The sequence below is a fragment of the Pieris rapae genome, chromosome 16 (genome assembly GCF_905147795.1).
Source record: "Pieris rapae chromosome 16, ilPieRapa1.1, whole genome shotgun sequence".
Lineage (NCBI taxonomy): Eukaryota > Metazoa > Arthropoda > Insecta > Lepidoptera > Pieridae > Pieris > Pieris rapae.
This window is the reverse complement of record NC_059524.1, coordinates 398,807-415,730: the sequence shown is the minus strand read 5'-3', so window position 1 is coordinate 415,730 and position 16,924 is coordinate 398,807. Positions and strand designations below refer to the sequence as shown.

General features: G+C 32.0%; 2 protein-coding genes across 2 annotated transcripts; one reads left to right on the top strand and one right to left on the bottom strand.

Annotated features, from left to right (window-relative positions):
- The first annotated feature begins 816 nt into the window (after nt 1-816).
- On the top strand, nt 817-5,343 carry LOC110991758 (MATH and LRR domain-containing protein PFE0570w-like). Its single transcript, XM_022257241.2, has one exon. The coding sequence runs from the start codon at nt 846-848 to the stop codon at nt 5,124-5,126; it is 4,281 nt and encodes a 1,426-aa protein (XP_022112933.2). The 5' UTR covers nt 817-845; the 3' UTR covers nt 5,127-5,343.
- Nucleotides 5,344-5,620: 277 nt separating this feature from the next.
- LOC110991762 (neurotrophin 1) lies at nt 5,621-16,076 on the bottom strand. Its single transcript, XM_022257248.2, has 8 exons — nt 15,616-16,076; nt 10,859-11,296; nt 10,261-10,438; nt 9,531-9,720; nt 7,651-7,797; nt 7,265-7,435; nt 6,986-7,109; nt 5,621-6,839 (listed from the first exon to the last, which is right to left on the bottom strand). The coding sequence occupies exons 1-8, from the start codon at nt 15,997-15,999 to the stop codon at nt 5,880-5,882; spliced, it is 2,592 nt and encodes an 863-aa protein (XP_022112940.2). The 5' UTR covers nt 16,000-16,076; the 3' UTR covers nt 5,621-5,879.
- Between the last annotated feature and the right edge of the window lie 848 nt (nt 16,077-16,924).

The following is a 16,924-nucleotide window of genomic DNA, read 5'->3' as shown; positions in this document are numbered from 1 at the left end:
GATTTCCAACGAACACATCCCAAAACTCTTGAATGTTATTATAAAATAAATAATCCAAATAATATAATTTAAGTAGAAATCTGTCTATATTATGTTTTGCCAGCCCTTAAGTAAGATATAGGGATTTATGCTCTTAGTGGCCAAATATAGACGAAATTTATGTACAAAAGGGATAACTGGGTCATGGAACCGGGCTCCATAATCGAAAGTAGCCGTACCTTTCACACTAGCACGACGTTCGCCGTCTTTGTCTGATACAGCACTATCTTTTCGTTAATCATTATCTCTATGTCCAGTTTTTTTGCACAATTTCTCTGCTATTTAAGGTTTAAGATTATGGCGTTTTTTTTTCATTTTATCCAAATTGATAAGAATTCAATTTCAACTTTTCCTTTTTCTCTTCTAAAATTTTCCCAAATTACTACAACAGTATTTATGTAGCCAATATACAGCATATATCAGAAATTGATTATTACATTTTTTATTAACAATTGATCATCTTGCGTACCTATCAATATAACAACAATTACTCAATTTATAGCCATGTAAAAAAAAATAGATATCTACGACGTACTTGATTTTTTTTAATTTACATTTGTATAGCACATTTTTTAGTACGAACTTCACATGAATCACGAATTAAGCTTTCTGTTAAAACAAAACGCTATATAATAATAATAAATATATTAATCGCTAAATGCTTCATCTTAAAATGATTAGTTCAACAAATCGAACGGATTGCAATCGTTCCGCGACGCTTGACCGAGACGATAAATACCGCGATCAGACGGTGAAGCGGGCTAGTCGACTGTCGCGCCGCGCCCTGCTTGTCCGTGATGTAAACAATGCACATTGCCGTCGCGATCTTAGTATTTCAGTGTACGCTCAGTAGTAGTATAAAAGTACCTGTGACCTGGGACAATGACAGTGAAGTGAAACCAGTGAACCAAGACAAAAACAATGAATATTTCCACTACTCAGCCAATAAACCACATTTCGCCGTTGAAGTAGCACACTTCCATAATGTTAAGTCACCAGAAAATCATTATGAATCGTATCCAATCAATCCACACACAGGTCTTAATAAGCCACAATTTGGCAAGCACCAGATGCTCAATAGTGAGCATAAAAATTATAAACCATATCAAGAATACGTAAAACAAGATTATGGACAAGTCAAGCCAATTACCAATTACTATGAAGTTTATCATCCTTATGAAGCAGAGGTTCCAGCGCTTCAAACTATTTATAAAGATCCTATACTAAATAAAATTAGAAATGATGTAGCTGATGCGAAAAATAGGCTTCAGAAATATGAGCATGATGCTGGAGAATCTGATGTACATAAAGACGAATATTTAGAACGTCCCGATTCTATTGATAAAAAAAAGGTACCACACAAAAATATACCTGTTCAGTATGAAATCCATAGACCAGTTAGACGACCAATTTACTACCAACGGGTACCTATTCATAGTAATCGAGAACATATTTTAAACCAAAAACTAAGACATCCCTGGAGCCAAAGTTATGCTAAAGTTACTCCTATGCATTACCATCCCTTAAAACATAACTTACACCAGTTACGACAGCAACATTCACTCACATATGATGATAGCAATAACGAATATCCACAAATATTGCCTCTTGAACAGTATGCTGAAAAACCTGAGGGTTATGATATATTTGAGAAAGGTAAAGAAAATTATAAAAATATTAGGAATGGATTTGAGGAATCTATAAATAACGCCGTTCTAAAAAACAGACCAAAAGTGATGGACAATTTAGAATTACAAAAAGACGATCATTCAACATTCACCCAAGAAACCGAAAGCGAAAATGAAGAATTTATTCCAATAAAAAACTATGCTCAAGTGCGAAAAACAGCTACATTTAGGCATCTCCCAAAGTCGGCTGCTTATGAAGATGCAGACAATTTAGAAGAAATACAAAACGCTCCAAGATTAAGGGAAGCCATAAAAAGTAGTAAAAATCAAGTTGTTTATTCAGAAGAAGGATACGAAGATTCCGCTTATGATCATGCAGGTGAACAGAAACATGCATCTGATCATGAAGGACACGGAGGTTTTCTGACAGAAAGTGAAGCTAGCAAAGGTAAATATAAAATTCCAACTGTTGATACTGGGTTTACTGATGAAGGTAAAACTAGTTCAAGAGATCAGATATTACACGGTGAAAAATGGAATGATGAACATGCTGAAGATTTCGACGGAAATGCCTCGGAAGATTATTCTGAAGATGAAAATGACTACTCTGAAAGTAATGATGCAATAGAACCTGATAATGACAGTACAAGTGAAAGAAATAAACGTGACAGTAATAATACAAACTCTGTAAACGAAAATATACCTGATCATGATTTATCAAAAAGGGAAGTGAATTTGAATTCATCAAGTATAAAAGAAAAAATAAAAAATAAAAACACAACGCTATCTCGACATAATGTTGAAATCTCCACGAATAAGTATCCGTATTATTTCAATAATTTGAAGACTCTAGATAAAAATTCTCCTCTACGCTACTCCGAAAACCTGAATCTTATCCCTAATAAAACAAAAGACAATAGCGCATTCTACAATTCAAGACTAAATCTTAAATGTCCTGAAGTTGAAAAAGAAGTAAATCCAATACCAGATAAATTTGACAGTGATGAAATTTCTCAAGATAATAAAGGTGAAGAATATAATAATGATAAAAAAGGAGAGGAAGAATTTAAAAAATTCAAAAACAAACAACGGTTGGAAGGATTGGGAGATAAAATAGATTGTTTTAAGAAAAAATATTTTGGACAGGAACCATTAGACAGTCCATTTTTTACTGAAAATTTTATTAAAAATCCACAACCTTTAGAAGAAATAAATTCCAGCATATTTTCTGTTGATAAACTGAAAAACAATGTATCCAATCAACAGATAAATAAAGAAAAAATAGGTTTATCGAACAGTCTGTATAAAGGTAATAACACCTTTACGGATATAACAAAAAATCAAAGCAATTCTATTGATACAAAAAATAATACGATACTAACGAAACTTAGAAAAAAGAGAGGGGTAACATTTATGTATGAACCATATAAGGTCATAAAGGATAGTCAAGCAACAGATTCCAAAAAGTTTCCAGCTTCAAGCAATATTAGCCCAGTTATAAGAAAACTGCAAACAAGACAAATTGCTGACACGAGTAATAATCAAAAGTATTATAAAGATATTGGTAAAAATGATAGACCCCTTAATGAAAGAGATTTCATTGATGTTAGTAAAGACCAACGAAGAGGTGAACCGCGGTATGAAATAGATCTAAAAAATCATCGTCCTCATTATAGTCCTGTTGAAAATAAAACTTCAATGTCTATAGAAGACTATAGAGAAAAGACAGCTAACAAAAACGAAAAAACGAAAAAAAACTTTGTGCATTTATCCGACGGACCACAATCAATGACATATAAATATATCCCACGAACTGTGACTACTCAAAGCATTGCAGCTAGTAATATAATATCAAAAACCATTCAGTCAACAACAATTAAACCTCAAACTAAAGATGAAGAAGATCTTGACGCCGATTATGAAGAATATGAGGATGAAAGCGATGAAATAACAAGTACAACCACGAGTACTACAAAACCAAAACTGTTTAAAAGAATTCATTTAGCACCAACAGCTAAACCTAAAGAAGATGCAAAATCTAACTCAATGAAACTTCAGCTAACTACCCGGTTTCACACATCAACAACAGATGCCGCACCCATACATATTGATCCTCCTGAACATAGTGAAAAACTCATAAGGACACCAAATTACAGAGAAAAGAAGAAGAAAACAACAAAGAGTACGCTTGTCACAGATACAGAATCTTACGGTGATGACACAGATGATATGAGACGAGAAGAAATTGATGCCATGATAGGCATAAAACAAGATATGGATGAATATACACCAACATATGAAAAAGAAAATGAACACAGTGACAGTACCAAAAAGCATAAGAACACCTATGAAAAAGTAATTGATGACCAACTACGAGAAAATGATGAAAGCCAAGAAGAAGACGATGAAGATGATGATTCTAGTGAAGAAGATGAATATGATGATGGCGAAGATGACGAAGACGACTTCGATGTAATTGACAATAATCAAGAAAACAAAAATCAGAAATTGAAAGAAACTACTCCTTTACCAGACAGACGAGGAAAAATTCAATTAACTACATCGGAACCAACAAAAAGAACTCTTATACAAACCACTGAACCAACATCAACCACAGAAGTCTTGTATGGTGATTTACAACCAACAGTTTATCGTAAAAAAGTTGAAATCCATAAAGAATTGCCTGTCAACAAAACATCACCACATGTGACACACTATAAACAGGATATAAAAGAAATTGAAATTATTAAAGAGGTAGACCGTCCTCATAATATACCCAATAATAACCATCCCGTCTCCTTAAATCTGTACAAAGACGAAACTTTGGCTAGAGAAATAAATAATTTGGGTGATATTGATGTGTTCAATGACAATATAGATTTTGAAAATGGTCCAAAACACGGTGGTAATTATAGAAATGTTAATCCAGAAAGTGATGTTGAAACATCTCAATCTGAATCAAAAAAAATAATTGAACATGAAACATTAACAATCAAGCCAAGAAATCAGAATTATCGTAATACTGAATTAAAAAGATTAGAAAAAAGTGATATACCTAAGTCCTCGTCAACACAGCGGAACGTAAATCATAGAAGAAAAATGAATAGATTTAGCGACGAAAAAAGTGCAAAACTCATAGAACTACAAGATGATGATAACAATGGCGACAATATAGAAAATTACAATGTATATAACGGAAACTCTAAAGCCTATTCAAGAAACAACAATGAACCCATGCATGGGGGAAATTATAGAAGTGCAAAGATTACACTACATAAGAATAGTCAGGATACTACAACAGAAAGCAGCACAACAAACAGAATTGCTAAACAAAAACGAAATAGAAAAACAGAAGCAGAAGTATTGAATGCGTACGCAAGAGCAGCGACTGAAATCACTACAATGCCTGCGTTCATTTTAGATCCCAGTAAAAGAATGTACTACTATCTAGAAGACTAGTAACAGGAAACATTCGAATCCATGAGTGCCAAAATTGTTTTTCAGTGTTGGAAAACTAACTATATTTTTGTCACATAAAATTATTGTTTGCTTTTGAAAGCTAGTTGCTAATAATTACTGTGATAAAATGAACTTAATATAATTATTTAAAAAATAAATTCATATACGTATTTATATTGTATTATAATGTAAGTTTACTTTACAATATTGTAATGTAATCTAATCCGTTATTTCTGTGTTTTATGTAAATTAACTGTAAAACATTATTTTTTATAATTATTAAAGAATTTTATTCAAAATGTATTTGATTTAATCTAGATTTCATAACTAGGTAAGGAAAAATTAAATAGTGCATTAACTGAGTCCTTTTGTTTAAATTATGTTCTTATAAAAAGTAATTGTAAGTAATTAATTACATAAAACAACAACCTAGATAGTTTTAGCAACACCTAATTTATAACACCCATAATTTGAATTTTATTAATAAAAAGTTCTAAATTTTGAATATTTTATTGCACTGGCAAGTTTATTACACTTTTCATATCGTCTAACTTAAAATATTATAATCTACTTAATAAATAGAACACTAATACTATGGTATAAAAATACAAATAAATAGCAACATAATTTGGTTTGGTCCAGGTTACCCAGATTCTTACAAAGTAAAGAAACTATAATTAAACCTTTAAATAAAAATGTATAACTTATCGAATGAGAAAGTATAAAATTATACATATATATATATTTGAAATTTTAGTGCTTCCTCCTATCCACAGGTGTGTGGCTAATAGGTTTCCATTCTGATTCTGATGATTGAACATATGAGTCTAAGTTATCTTCTCTATCAATAGAATCACTATCTTTCTCTTCATCTTCAAAGAAATCAATGATGGGGTGATAATTATAATTAATCTTTTTGCCATTTTCGTCATTGCTATGTTCTCTTGTTATATAAATGTTTTCTTTTGCCGGTAGCTTAGGCGCTATCGTAGGTCGAGTGATGGCATGATTTATAACTTTATTAACCTGTGATTCATCTACTTCGTCATTGAGATCTTCTAAACTTTCAAAGTTGTCAATTTGAAATGCTCCAATAGCTGATGTTCCTGACGACATTAAGTCATCCGGAACCCTGGAAATTTTCTTTCTTATTGGTCTTCGGTTTGGCCTGGGACTCTTTTGGAAATGATCACTAAGCTTGTATTTGGAGTCTTTTGAAAATGAAAATGATGAAGGTGCTGACGGAGTTGGTGGTTCTAAGAAGCTAGGTAAGGTTGCTGAATCCGATCCTACATTATTTGATGGATTTGCAAGTCCAGCCGGATTCCTTGGTACCGGTCTTTTAATGTTACGGATTGTGCTAGCTTGGTTAAAGTTATCTGGAAAGTATGAATTACCATAGGAATCTGTCGGTCCAGATCCTTTTATACTGTCAAAGTCATTCAATTTTGTATTAGAAAACGCTGAACCTTGAACTGAATTGTCGGCAAATGGTGGAAAAGAGTCGATTGGTCTATTAAATCCAAAGCTTGGTGATTTATTTAACACAGGTCTTTGTATCGATGACTGGACGTCTTCAAATGCCCGATTGCCTTGTTCTGAAGAAAGGTCCTCGCCAGGAAATTGTTCCGAAGATGTTTCATGCACTCGTTGGCCAACAGGAGGGAATGAAACGCTATAACCTTCAATATGACAAGAACAACACGTCGGAACCTGGAAAGTAAATTTCCTATGACTTTTATATGTAAATAGAAAATTATATTTGTACTTAACAGGATATGTGGATATAGTACAGGAAAAAGCTGATGGGTACTATTCTCATAAGTCTATTAAGTTTTAACAGTATTAATTTACACTACCTTAAAAATATCCATGTGCAATCCATTTTGTTGATCCCATGTCAATAGTCTGTGATAATTGTAAACTTGAACACATTTTGATTTGAAGTTGTCTGTAAGATATGTACAGGGTTCTTTTGGTTTTCTGAAATAATATTTGAACTTGTTATAAAAGATTATGTGGAGCATACAATGGATTGAGAGAAGACGTTATAATAGTTCAGTATTTGTTCTCAATTATTGTTTTATTACTATTAATATATTTCATTATTTCTATAGTTATGACACATAATAACTAACAAGCATTTTTCCAATCGTAGGGTTTGTGTATGTTCTCCAGTGTTGACAATATATTTCCATTGACCAGAAGTGGCTCTTGCACGCTGTGGTCTGGCATACTTTACTGTACTTGGGCACATGAAACCAGCTTCTCCAGCACTGGCAAAGTCTCTATTTGCTGTATCACCACGTCTGGAAAATTCAATTGTTACAATATAAGATACATACACAAGCGAAGGACAAACAGACCAGTACACATAAAAAATAGATCAAAATAGTTTTATATTATGGTATTCATAGGTCTTTCCTGAGGAATTTCATTAAAATACTTAAATAAGCAACCGTTTGAAAAATATATTTAAGTGTAGTAGTAAAATTATCTTTGGTACATGAATACTTCTAAGTACCTGTTAGATATCAAATAATGATCAGCTGTATATTTAGCTTCTTGAGCAGCCGTAATGCCGTCTACTGCTCCTTCACCAGGTTCCTTGATGTCGGCCAATAGAGCACCGGCAGCTTTATTTCTTCTTAAAGAGCTAAGTATCGCATCACTGTAAATATGAAGAAAATAAAATAATACAATGTAAGAGGTAATGTCCCACAGAAATATTCCACCACCGATTCTCTGCTGCATATACCTTTGTATAAAATAACTAGCGGATCCGACAGACGTTGTCCTGTCTATACGTCTTTAATTTGAAAATTTCAAACTTTTTTTAATAAGCTAAAACATTCTGGACCATTTTGATGAAAATTATTATTCAAATGTTATGACAATATCTAACGATCCAGCACATGGTCTACAATAACACAATGATAACAAAACTTTTTTTTAATTTGATCGCAGCGCTAACTGTCGGGACAGACTAAAATTAAAATTCGAATATTATTTAAAATTTGACAGTGCGATGGTAGCGCCGTCTGTCGGATCCAATGTAAAACATTCCAAAATCAACAACTACTAATTAATTAAAAAAAACATTGTCCAGCGGACAAAATTGTGAATCTAAACCATTCTCGAATCTCCACGAACACACACAAAAAATTTCATCAAAATTGGTCCAGTCGTTTAGGAGGAGTTCAGTCACATACACACGCACACAAGAAATATATATATTAAGATAAAACAACCATACAAATCTTGTAAAATATTAATCATTAAAAATCCATCCAAACCACTAAGAGGCGAACTATTAGGTATTAGGAAGTTCGCCCAATATGTGTGTTTTATTTATTTCGTATTCCTGCAGCTAACAAAAATATATATAATAACAAATAATAACACCAAAAACATATATACCAGAGTAGGAATACATAATATTTTCCAACAAAAAGGTTCAAACTCAAGGAGAACAAATCAATAAAAATAATTTTATACATTTTTACTAAGTTATACCTAATTTGGCTATGTTGTGTGATTGTATAAGAGTGAAGGTAAGCACGTCAAAGTGTGTATGTGGGTGTGTGATTATTGGGGAATTAAAGGAAGAACTGTATATGCAAACACAGATCAATCCTTGCTGCTACTCTGCTAGACTCATTCTTAACTAAATCCATTACATTATTGGCATATCATAAACGATATTCACACGTTTTTCGATCTCAAAAGGTGACTGCAGGGGCTTAATTCAAATGACGGTACGTAAGCTGTACGCAGCGACTTTCGCTAAGCTTTGCCTCTTTCCCTTTTATTTACTTTTGCTTTCGTTACAACGCTCTACTTACGCAACCATTGACCTCACATTTTTTGTCAGAACAGTATCTTCTTAGGTATGCGTTGGGTTTTAAAGTATTGTGGCGATGATAACTCATGTTTGGGTAATACTTAAGAAAATTTAAGCGTATTTATTTATTTATATTAAAATTTAATACTTAAAAAATGGTGCTGGATTTATTACATTAAATTGTATTGGCCTGTTACCATAACTGAATATAACGTTGTCAATAATAAGGCATGTGAAAGACCGAGTCCTTATAGGTCTGCAATAAAAGAAGCTATGAAACACCAACACGACCTTTAGTGCAGAACGTGACCAAAGGGAGAATAGAAGAGAAATGATCAACCTAGCGATTAAAGAGGACGGCGAAGAGAAACTCTTTCTAGACAGATCTTCGCGCTAATTTGTGGTAGTAAATTTATTTTATACCTTTTTTATATTCACGTTCATAAGCGTGTATATCTAATAGAGTAATAAAAGAGGGAGAATAAATAGAGTTTGGTCTGATTTATAGGGAAACAAAAGAGACTAAAACATAGATGCAAATGAGATATTAATTCTCTTACGTGGGATAGTCTTCACTATGCAAGCACAAATTGTTAGTAAACAGTTCACATTGGGCATGTTCATTTGTTGCTGGGAGCTTCCTCGCTGGAATTGGCCGTCTTCTTGCGATTGGGGAAACTGTAGGCTCAGCATTGGCTCGGCGTACAGTTGTCAGTTTCGGTGGATATGTCCCTCGACGAATGAGGTTCCCTATAATTTGTTAAATGATTAATAATTATTTATTTATTCTGCGGCAGAGTCGGTGTCAGCTGTTATTTTTTTAATTTAGTTTTTATGTATATAAAAAAGTGTGAAAAACTCTGGTTAGTAAATAAAGTTACAGAGTGATGAGATATTAATTAATATTGTCCTATTAATATTTATTAAAAGTGAAGTCTGGTTTAACAGTCGAATAAAATCAATATTTATTAGTTTTTGTATAGTGCAGACATAATTTCTACTACTATACTTTAGACGCTTGCAAAATATCAAAGTAAAATTGCATTATTTAATCGTACAGTACACTAAAGATTGATCGGACTGTCTGTATAAATTAATTTGCTTTATTTACTTGTTATTTTCCACGATATCTAGTTGAATGAAATGTGTCTGTCAAAAACTTTGGAAATAAAATAGACAAAAAATATTTTCGCAAAAATGTCTAACATTAGGTATGTTTAAATATAAAATGAATTTCGAAAGTATGACATATGTCAATAAAAATAATATTACCCGTAATATGGAAAATACCTTTTCTATCTAAATATCTGTTCAGTGAACGAAGTTTTTCAGCCACCGGAAGATCTTGAGCGATGCTCTGGTTGGTCGCATCAGTCATCAGATCAAAGGTTCCGTTTTCATGTATTTTCGCGGGTTCCTTCACTTTCAGTCTATCTGTGACTTCTGTCATCTTCCTGCTAGAATTTCTCTGAAATATTTCTTTATTATATTATCAATTAGATAATATAATTGGGTAAAAGTGTTTTGTTCACATTTAAGAGTACAATTTAAATTGAGTTTTGCACGTTTTATATCAACGCCATCTAAAACTTAAACCAAATCAAGCTTATAAACAAAAGTCTAGTACTCTGTACTATAATAATCTGAATATAAAACTAAAATAGGAAGCTACATTATTCGCTTTTTAAAGTGTTATTTCTGAATTCTAACGTTCATGTTTTGTATATTATAGTTAGCAGTATAGTTCAATTAACTCTATAATCAATTACAAAATAATTTGTAATGCCAAATCGTAAGTTGTTGTCGTTATGTTCCTGTATGTCGTAAGTTGTAACTTGAAGCTGTAAATTGAATCAAAAGCAATTTGTTATAGGAATTGATCACTTACATTATCTTCCATGTCATTGGACTTTGTGTCGTATTCTTGCGTAATGTTTTGTATTGTTTTCAGTTCATCTGTATTGTTCTGTTTCATGAGTACTCTTGGAGGAAGTTTGATTTTGTCTGATTTAGTGACTCGCTCTTGTGTGTTAGCATTTTGTACACCTATGTTAAATTCGTCATCGTTTACATCCTCTAGATAAGAGCGTCTTTGAAAATGTGGTTGATTTGGAAAACGGTTTTCTATGTGATGTTGGTTGTCTGGTATGTCTCGTTGTTGAATGTCAAATGGATATGGAATGAATTTTGGGTTTCCTGATAAATATCGTGTGTCTCTTGTTTTCTTCTTAGAGTGAAGGGATCGTTGGATTAGATTTGCTGTGTCCTGTAGTATAGGAAGCATGAGTTCAGCAGTGGAGTTTTCGTTACCAACCAGTGATCTCACCTGAAATGAAAAAATGATTTTTTTTTTCAAATAGTCGAATTCGACTAATTACTACAAAATACTATACTCTCATTAATTAAATAAATAGTCTTTCAATTAATAGAAGAAGTGATATTAAATATAAACCCTGAAACCTAGTGTCGTGTATCAAACACAAACCCAAAATATATTTATTCATATAGGTAACCAAGTAGACTTATGAACGTCTCCAGAAAAAATTTATATATTTACTACCAGTTTGTAAGTTAAGGGCGTCGCTCGGGCGAGAAGAGTTGACAAGAAACTATTAGGATTAGGATATTATTATTAACTATAGGATTAGGATCATTTAAATAATCGTCATGTTTATAATACAAACATTTTTACTTATACACAAGTGCAGTGAAGTATTTCTTGATAAAGACACGCATTGTCAACACTATTATTATATTATATTTAATGGACCTGGGAAACAGGTCCATTTGTGGGACAACTTTCATAGTTATACTTTAAATATGTTTATTGTTAGTTTAAAGGTCACAAAGTTACTAGTTCAAGTACGTGTAAGGTATTTAAGAAGTAAAAATGATGCCTGGTTAGATGCGGTCAGTTCAAAGCTATTTTAAATTTTCTCAATATATATTTTTGTATACTAATAGTCGTAATAAAATTATATTCAACATTTTTCGCAAAATAATTAAGTGCTAATTAATTAGCTATCTTATCTATAAATGAGCCATGGAGAGCCTATGGCACTAACAAATATATCTCACTTATCTTAAATACAGAGCACTATTTCCTTTGCTCTTTAACTACAACGAATAATATTCGAATTATTAAGCTCTTGAGTATAATATAATTTCTATAATAAATTTATTGAAGCAGACAGATGAAAACTGATACTTAAATGAATCGGTATTGTACTGTTATGTAAATATAATTTTATTGTAACATGAATACCGGTAACTTAAACTATAAAATGTGAAAGTTGAATATTAAAAAACGAAAGCAAAATTGAAGTAAAATTGATAATTTATATTTAATATATGTATAATGTTTTATATTACCAGATCGAAACTAGGGCACTTCTTATGTTAGGATGTAGGTGCACATACTGGGCAATGTGAACTAATCGTTGCCAGTGATTGTATTATTGTTTATTGTAATTCATATACGGCAATTGTATTATAGTTTAGTAAAATGGCGTAATATTCGTATTAAAAGTAGAAGGTTCATCGGAATGTTGATCAGTGAAACAATTAAAAACCCGTGAGTGCGTTGCCAGCCTTTTTCGGTCGTACATACGTCCACTTTGTTACTATTTAAGTTTAATAATATTCTCTTTAGAAACACAATCGTACAGGATTTTACTTGTATGTGTGTTCTTTATCGTAAGAAAAGTTATGTTGCAAAAACTTATCTATTTCTCTTTATAATTGTTCGCATCTGGGCCGATATACTTGAATGACGGCCAAGCATCTACCAGTATTAATATTTATAACTTCTACACCGGGAAGCTGCTCTACATGAGAAAAAAAAAGTGCCTAATTATTGTTCCTAATGATATTTCTAAGTATTTATATTTAACAACGCAGTCACAAAATCTTAGCCAAGATATTTTTTAGATTTTAACGTTTCAGTTTATATACATTTTGTGGACTATATTATTGTACATATTTATTTTAAACATGAGTTTTACTTATTTACTACTTATGAACCAAAATAATAAAATTAGCCTTTATCTACTAACCTCTATTACACTAAAGACTAATAATTACATGTGCCAGGAAATCCTGTCAAAACCAATTCATCAGTAATATTATAATAATAATGTATATTCATGTAGGTAGGTAACAATTTTTTTTTCAGTTTACTTCAGTTGATTTTTTAGTGTAGTATTTATCATATTTTGTATTACTAACCTTTACAAAGTTTCTAAAAATAATTTCTGATCGGAAATAATACGCATCTGAGGTTATTGACCTACTTGCTCATGTAACAGAATACATAATTGCAGCGTAAGAACCGCCAAGATGTGCGATCACGATTTATTAAAACATGCTTTTAGTTTGCTAAAGTCTCTAAGGCTATGGACATGGGACAGATGCATTTAGATTTTCCTTATTGGTGCTAGTGCGTAACTCCGAAAAATTATGTTTGGTAATAAGAAACTACTTTTTGTAACACTTAGCTAACGACACTTGAGAAGTTCGTGCCTGAGACTTTTAATACAATCTTTACATTTTATATGATTTTTAATTCACTGACAAGTCTACTTATAGAAAATTGTCTTCAGTTGGTTCTTCCGATATGTTTAATACAGATATATAATTGATAAGATAATGTAGACCTTATCATTTTGTCCACCACCAGAATCCCAATACAATTACACGAATGTATCAAATTAGACCTCTTGAAATCCATTTATAATATAAACAAAAACAATCATTTTCTACAAATCTACAATATACCAATGACTGTGCTCACTTGGCTGAGGGCTGTCTGCAACGATGTCCAGCATCATGAATTAATCTTGAGCTAAAGTTTGCCAAACATAATAATATAGCACTTGGTGAAACTAGAAGGTGAGCAAGACCGTGCAGATAGGGGGATGTCTTTCACCCAAAAATGTAACATTTGTCCCAATTGCCTAGTGCAAGCTAAGAAAAGTTCATGTTTTATTAGTAACAGGAATACATACAATGATTAACAAACTGAACGGATTCAATATTCAACTAGTTAGATGACCAATTTGCACAATGAACCAGTTTCGTAAAAGCTACTATTATGAACAGTCGACGCAAAAAATCACCAATCTATTTTGCGACACATTTAGTGCGATTAGAAAATTTCTTCCCACAGCTATTGGTTTTTACACTTTCGTAATTAGCTATGAGAAAACTAATTTTCCTTTTAATTGATACTATATATTGTTAAACGAACGTGTGCGTAATGAAGGCTTAAAATCAATTAAAGTTTTTTTTTATTATTTCATATCTGAAAGAAAAAGCAAAAGAAATGAAAGAAAATATTTGTGAATACATGAATGGTTATTAAAAGGTAAAAAAATAAAAGGATTTAATTTTAGCTAAGCTTTTTGATCAAGATTTAAACATAAATAACGTTTTAAATATATGTTAAATGCTAATTCTATATAACGTTAAAGATTTGTATATCGATGCTCCGAAATAATTATTGTTTTACTAGGGACAAATCTAGGACCACCTTATAAAAGCACTATTAATCTTAATTACGCTTAACAATTATTATATAAACATATATCTTGACAGTCATATTGGCAATTACACATATATCTTCAAATGATTACGTAAGTAAATTTGCAACAGCATGCGGTTTCAATTCAGATTTTATAGAAAACTTATACGTTAACCAAACGATGATACGGAACAAAAAACGGTAAAAAGAATCAATGCTGGTTTTGCTTTAGATTTCTGTATCAGATTCTCTTATCATTCATTATTTGTGTATAATTAGAAAAATAAAAATGTCTATAGGCAAGATTCGTCACACGCCATCGATTTTTATACAAAAATAGATATTGTGTTTGTATTAAATCAACTATTTTAGAACTATTGTATTTTTTAGCTTTTTTAACGTAGCTTTAAAGTGTTATTGTTGGATCTCCTTGAGTGAATTTGCGGGACTCAGAGGTTAAAAAAGAGAAATGATTAATAAAAGAGAGACAGAGAGATATCAAAGTTATTTAAAATATAAAAATAATATTTTGTGTGGGACAACTAAACAGCACAATTTTGTAGGAAATTACAAACATTAACTAGTAATATATATAATTAGGATCAAATTATGAAAGTTTATTTGCAAGAGTTTCGAGGCTAATTTGTTTAATTGATCTAAGTGCTTGCCTTATTAGTCGTCATAAAAATATAAGAATTTTGATATCAATCTAATATCCACCCATAGTATGTTGTTCTGTTCTTAAATTTGTTTGATATTAACTAAATAAGAATATTAATTAATAAATAAAAAAATATACATTTTATTATACAAACATATTATTTTGATATAGATTATTTTTGTATCTCCGTTTATTTAATGCAAAGTTTCTTGTCGGGTAAAGGTTCGGCGTGGTCAAAAAAAAATGATACTTAAATTTTTTTTTCAAAAGGCTTTTTATATGCAAACAGCTTAATTTTGAAACGAGAAAGTAAAATTTATTTTGTTTCAAGAATTAGCAAACCTATCTATTTTAATTTACACCCATTTAGCATAAAAGATCAGCGCTGAAATAATGTTCTTGAATTTTACTCAACACTCGATTGTTATAATTATCCAGCTAAGAATAATTAAATTGTATTTACCTGTGCCAGATTTAAGACTTGTCTCCCAGGCGCTGTCACTTGACTCGCCACCAATGAGGCTAGCGCCACCCTCTGATTCCCTGACATCGCCCGTATAATCGGGAGAATCTGTGCGAAATTTCCCATGTGGTTCTTCTTCTCCAACGCTCTTAGGACCGCTTCCCTCACCATCCCCTCACTATCCTTATCATCGACCTCTACAGAGTCTATATTATATTGCGGCCGATGCGAATTCGTGACTCCTCTGGGTTTAGTGATCCTCACGGGAGGCTTGACTATGGTCTCGTAATGTCGGGACTCCTGTGCGATCATAACTTCCTGGGGATCATGCTCCAACTCGTAATCCGCTTTAACCAATACAAAAATAAATAATAGGAACTTCATGTTGCACGTTGGATCACTTCACATATTAAAACACGCGCGATCCACAGTTGCTCGGCAAGTGGAATGAGCAAACATTATCTGAGCTCTCGCATGTCAAGATTTACCGGATCTCGCAGCTTTCTCCCATAGAAGGGTCACAAAAATGACCCGGTAACTCCTTCGGTCATGTTTGATGCATTGTATCCAAAACAATTACGTAAAGTATAATTGGAAATTGTGTATCGGCAAATTTGGATATTTCTATGTGCTTGGCGAATTTATACTTTATGAGATGTTAATAAAGTTCAGCAATGCGCCAGCCAGATTTGCCGTTGGCAATGATAGAAAAAATTATCAGAGATGCTTTCACACTCCGTTGCGTCACTGTTACGAAAGCTATCGACGGTTTTTAATAAAAGTATACAGGTCTTAAAGATGATCAGGCGTATAATTCGCTTGTGTTACGTGTGTTATGAGCAGCAGATAATGAGTTTTATTGTTTTCTTAGTGGGTTGTGATAAAAATTATATCCTTACTAGCAGACTCGGCCAAGCGTTGCTGTAACTAAGTTTTATGTTATATTATATCGTAGTAAACTATTCAATTAAACGGTAGGAGAACTTATGTGAAACTTTGGTACTTTTAACATGGTGCCATCTGTTTGAATTGTAATTATTAATAAACCAATATTTGCAGTAAAATAATATTGCAGGTATAAATTGAGATGTAAGCTATCCTATGTTTTAAGTGAGATCAAACTGTACGCGATGTGCAAATTTGATTGATACGATTCGGTAGTTTAGGAGTCCATGGCGGACAAACAACCTGACACGTTTTATATATTTTAAGACAGCCATATGTAATAAATTCCTTTAAAAGCCTTTAATTAAATATCAAAAGTGTTTTTCTTAATCTCTCTATAGTACTTATCTACCGGTTTATTAAA

What these genes read in the sequence shown, in the direction of transcription:
- LOC110991758 (XM_022257241.2), top strand. Translation starts at nt 846, where the DNA reads ATGCACATTGCCGTCGCGATCTTAGTATTTCAGTGTACGCTCAGTAGT.
- LOC110991762 (XM_022257248.2), bottom strand. Translation starts at nt 15,999, where the DNA reads ATGAAGTTCCTATTATTTATTTTTGTATTGGTTAAAGCGGATTACGAG. An exon ending in AAGTCTTAAATCTGGCACAG is followed by an intron (nt 11,297 to 15,615) that starts GTAAATACAATT and finishes TTTTCATTTCAG; the next exon opens with GTGAGATCACTGGTTGGTAA. An exon ending in CCAATGACATGGAAGATAAT is followed by an intron (nt 10,439 to 10,858) that starts GTAAGTGATCAA and finishes GAAATATTTCAG; the next exon opens with AGAAATTCTAGCAGGAAGAT.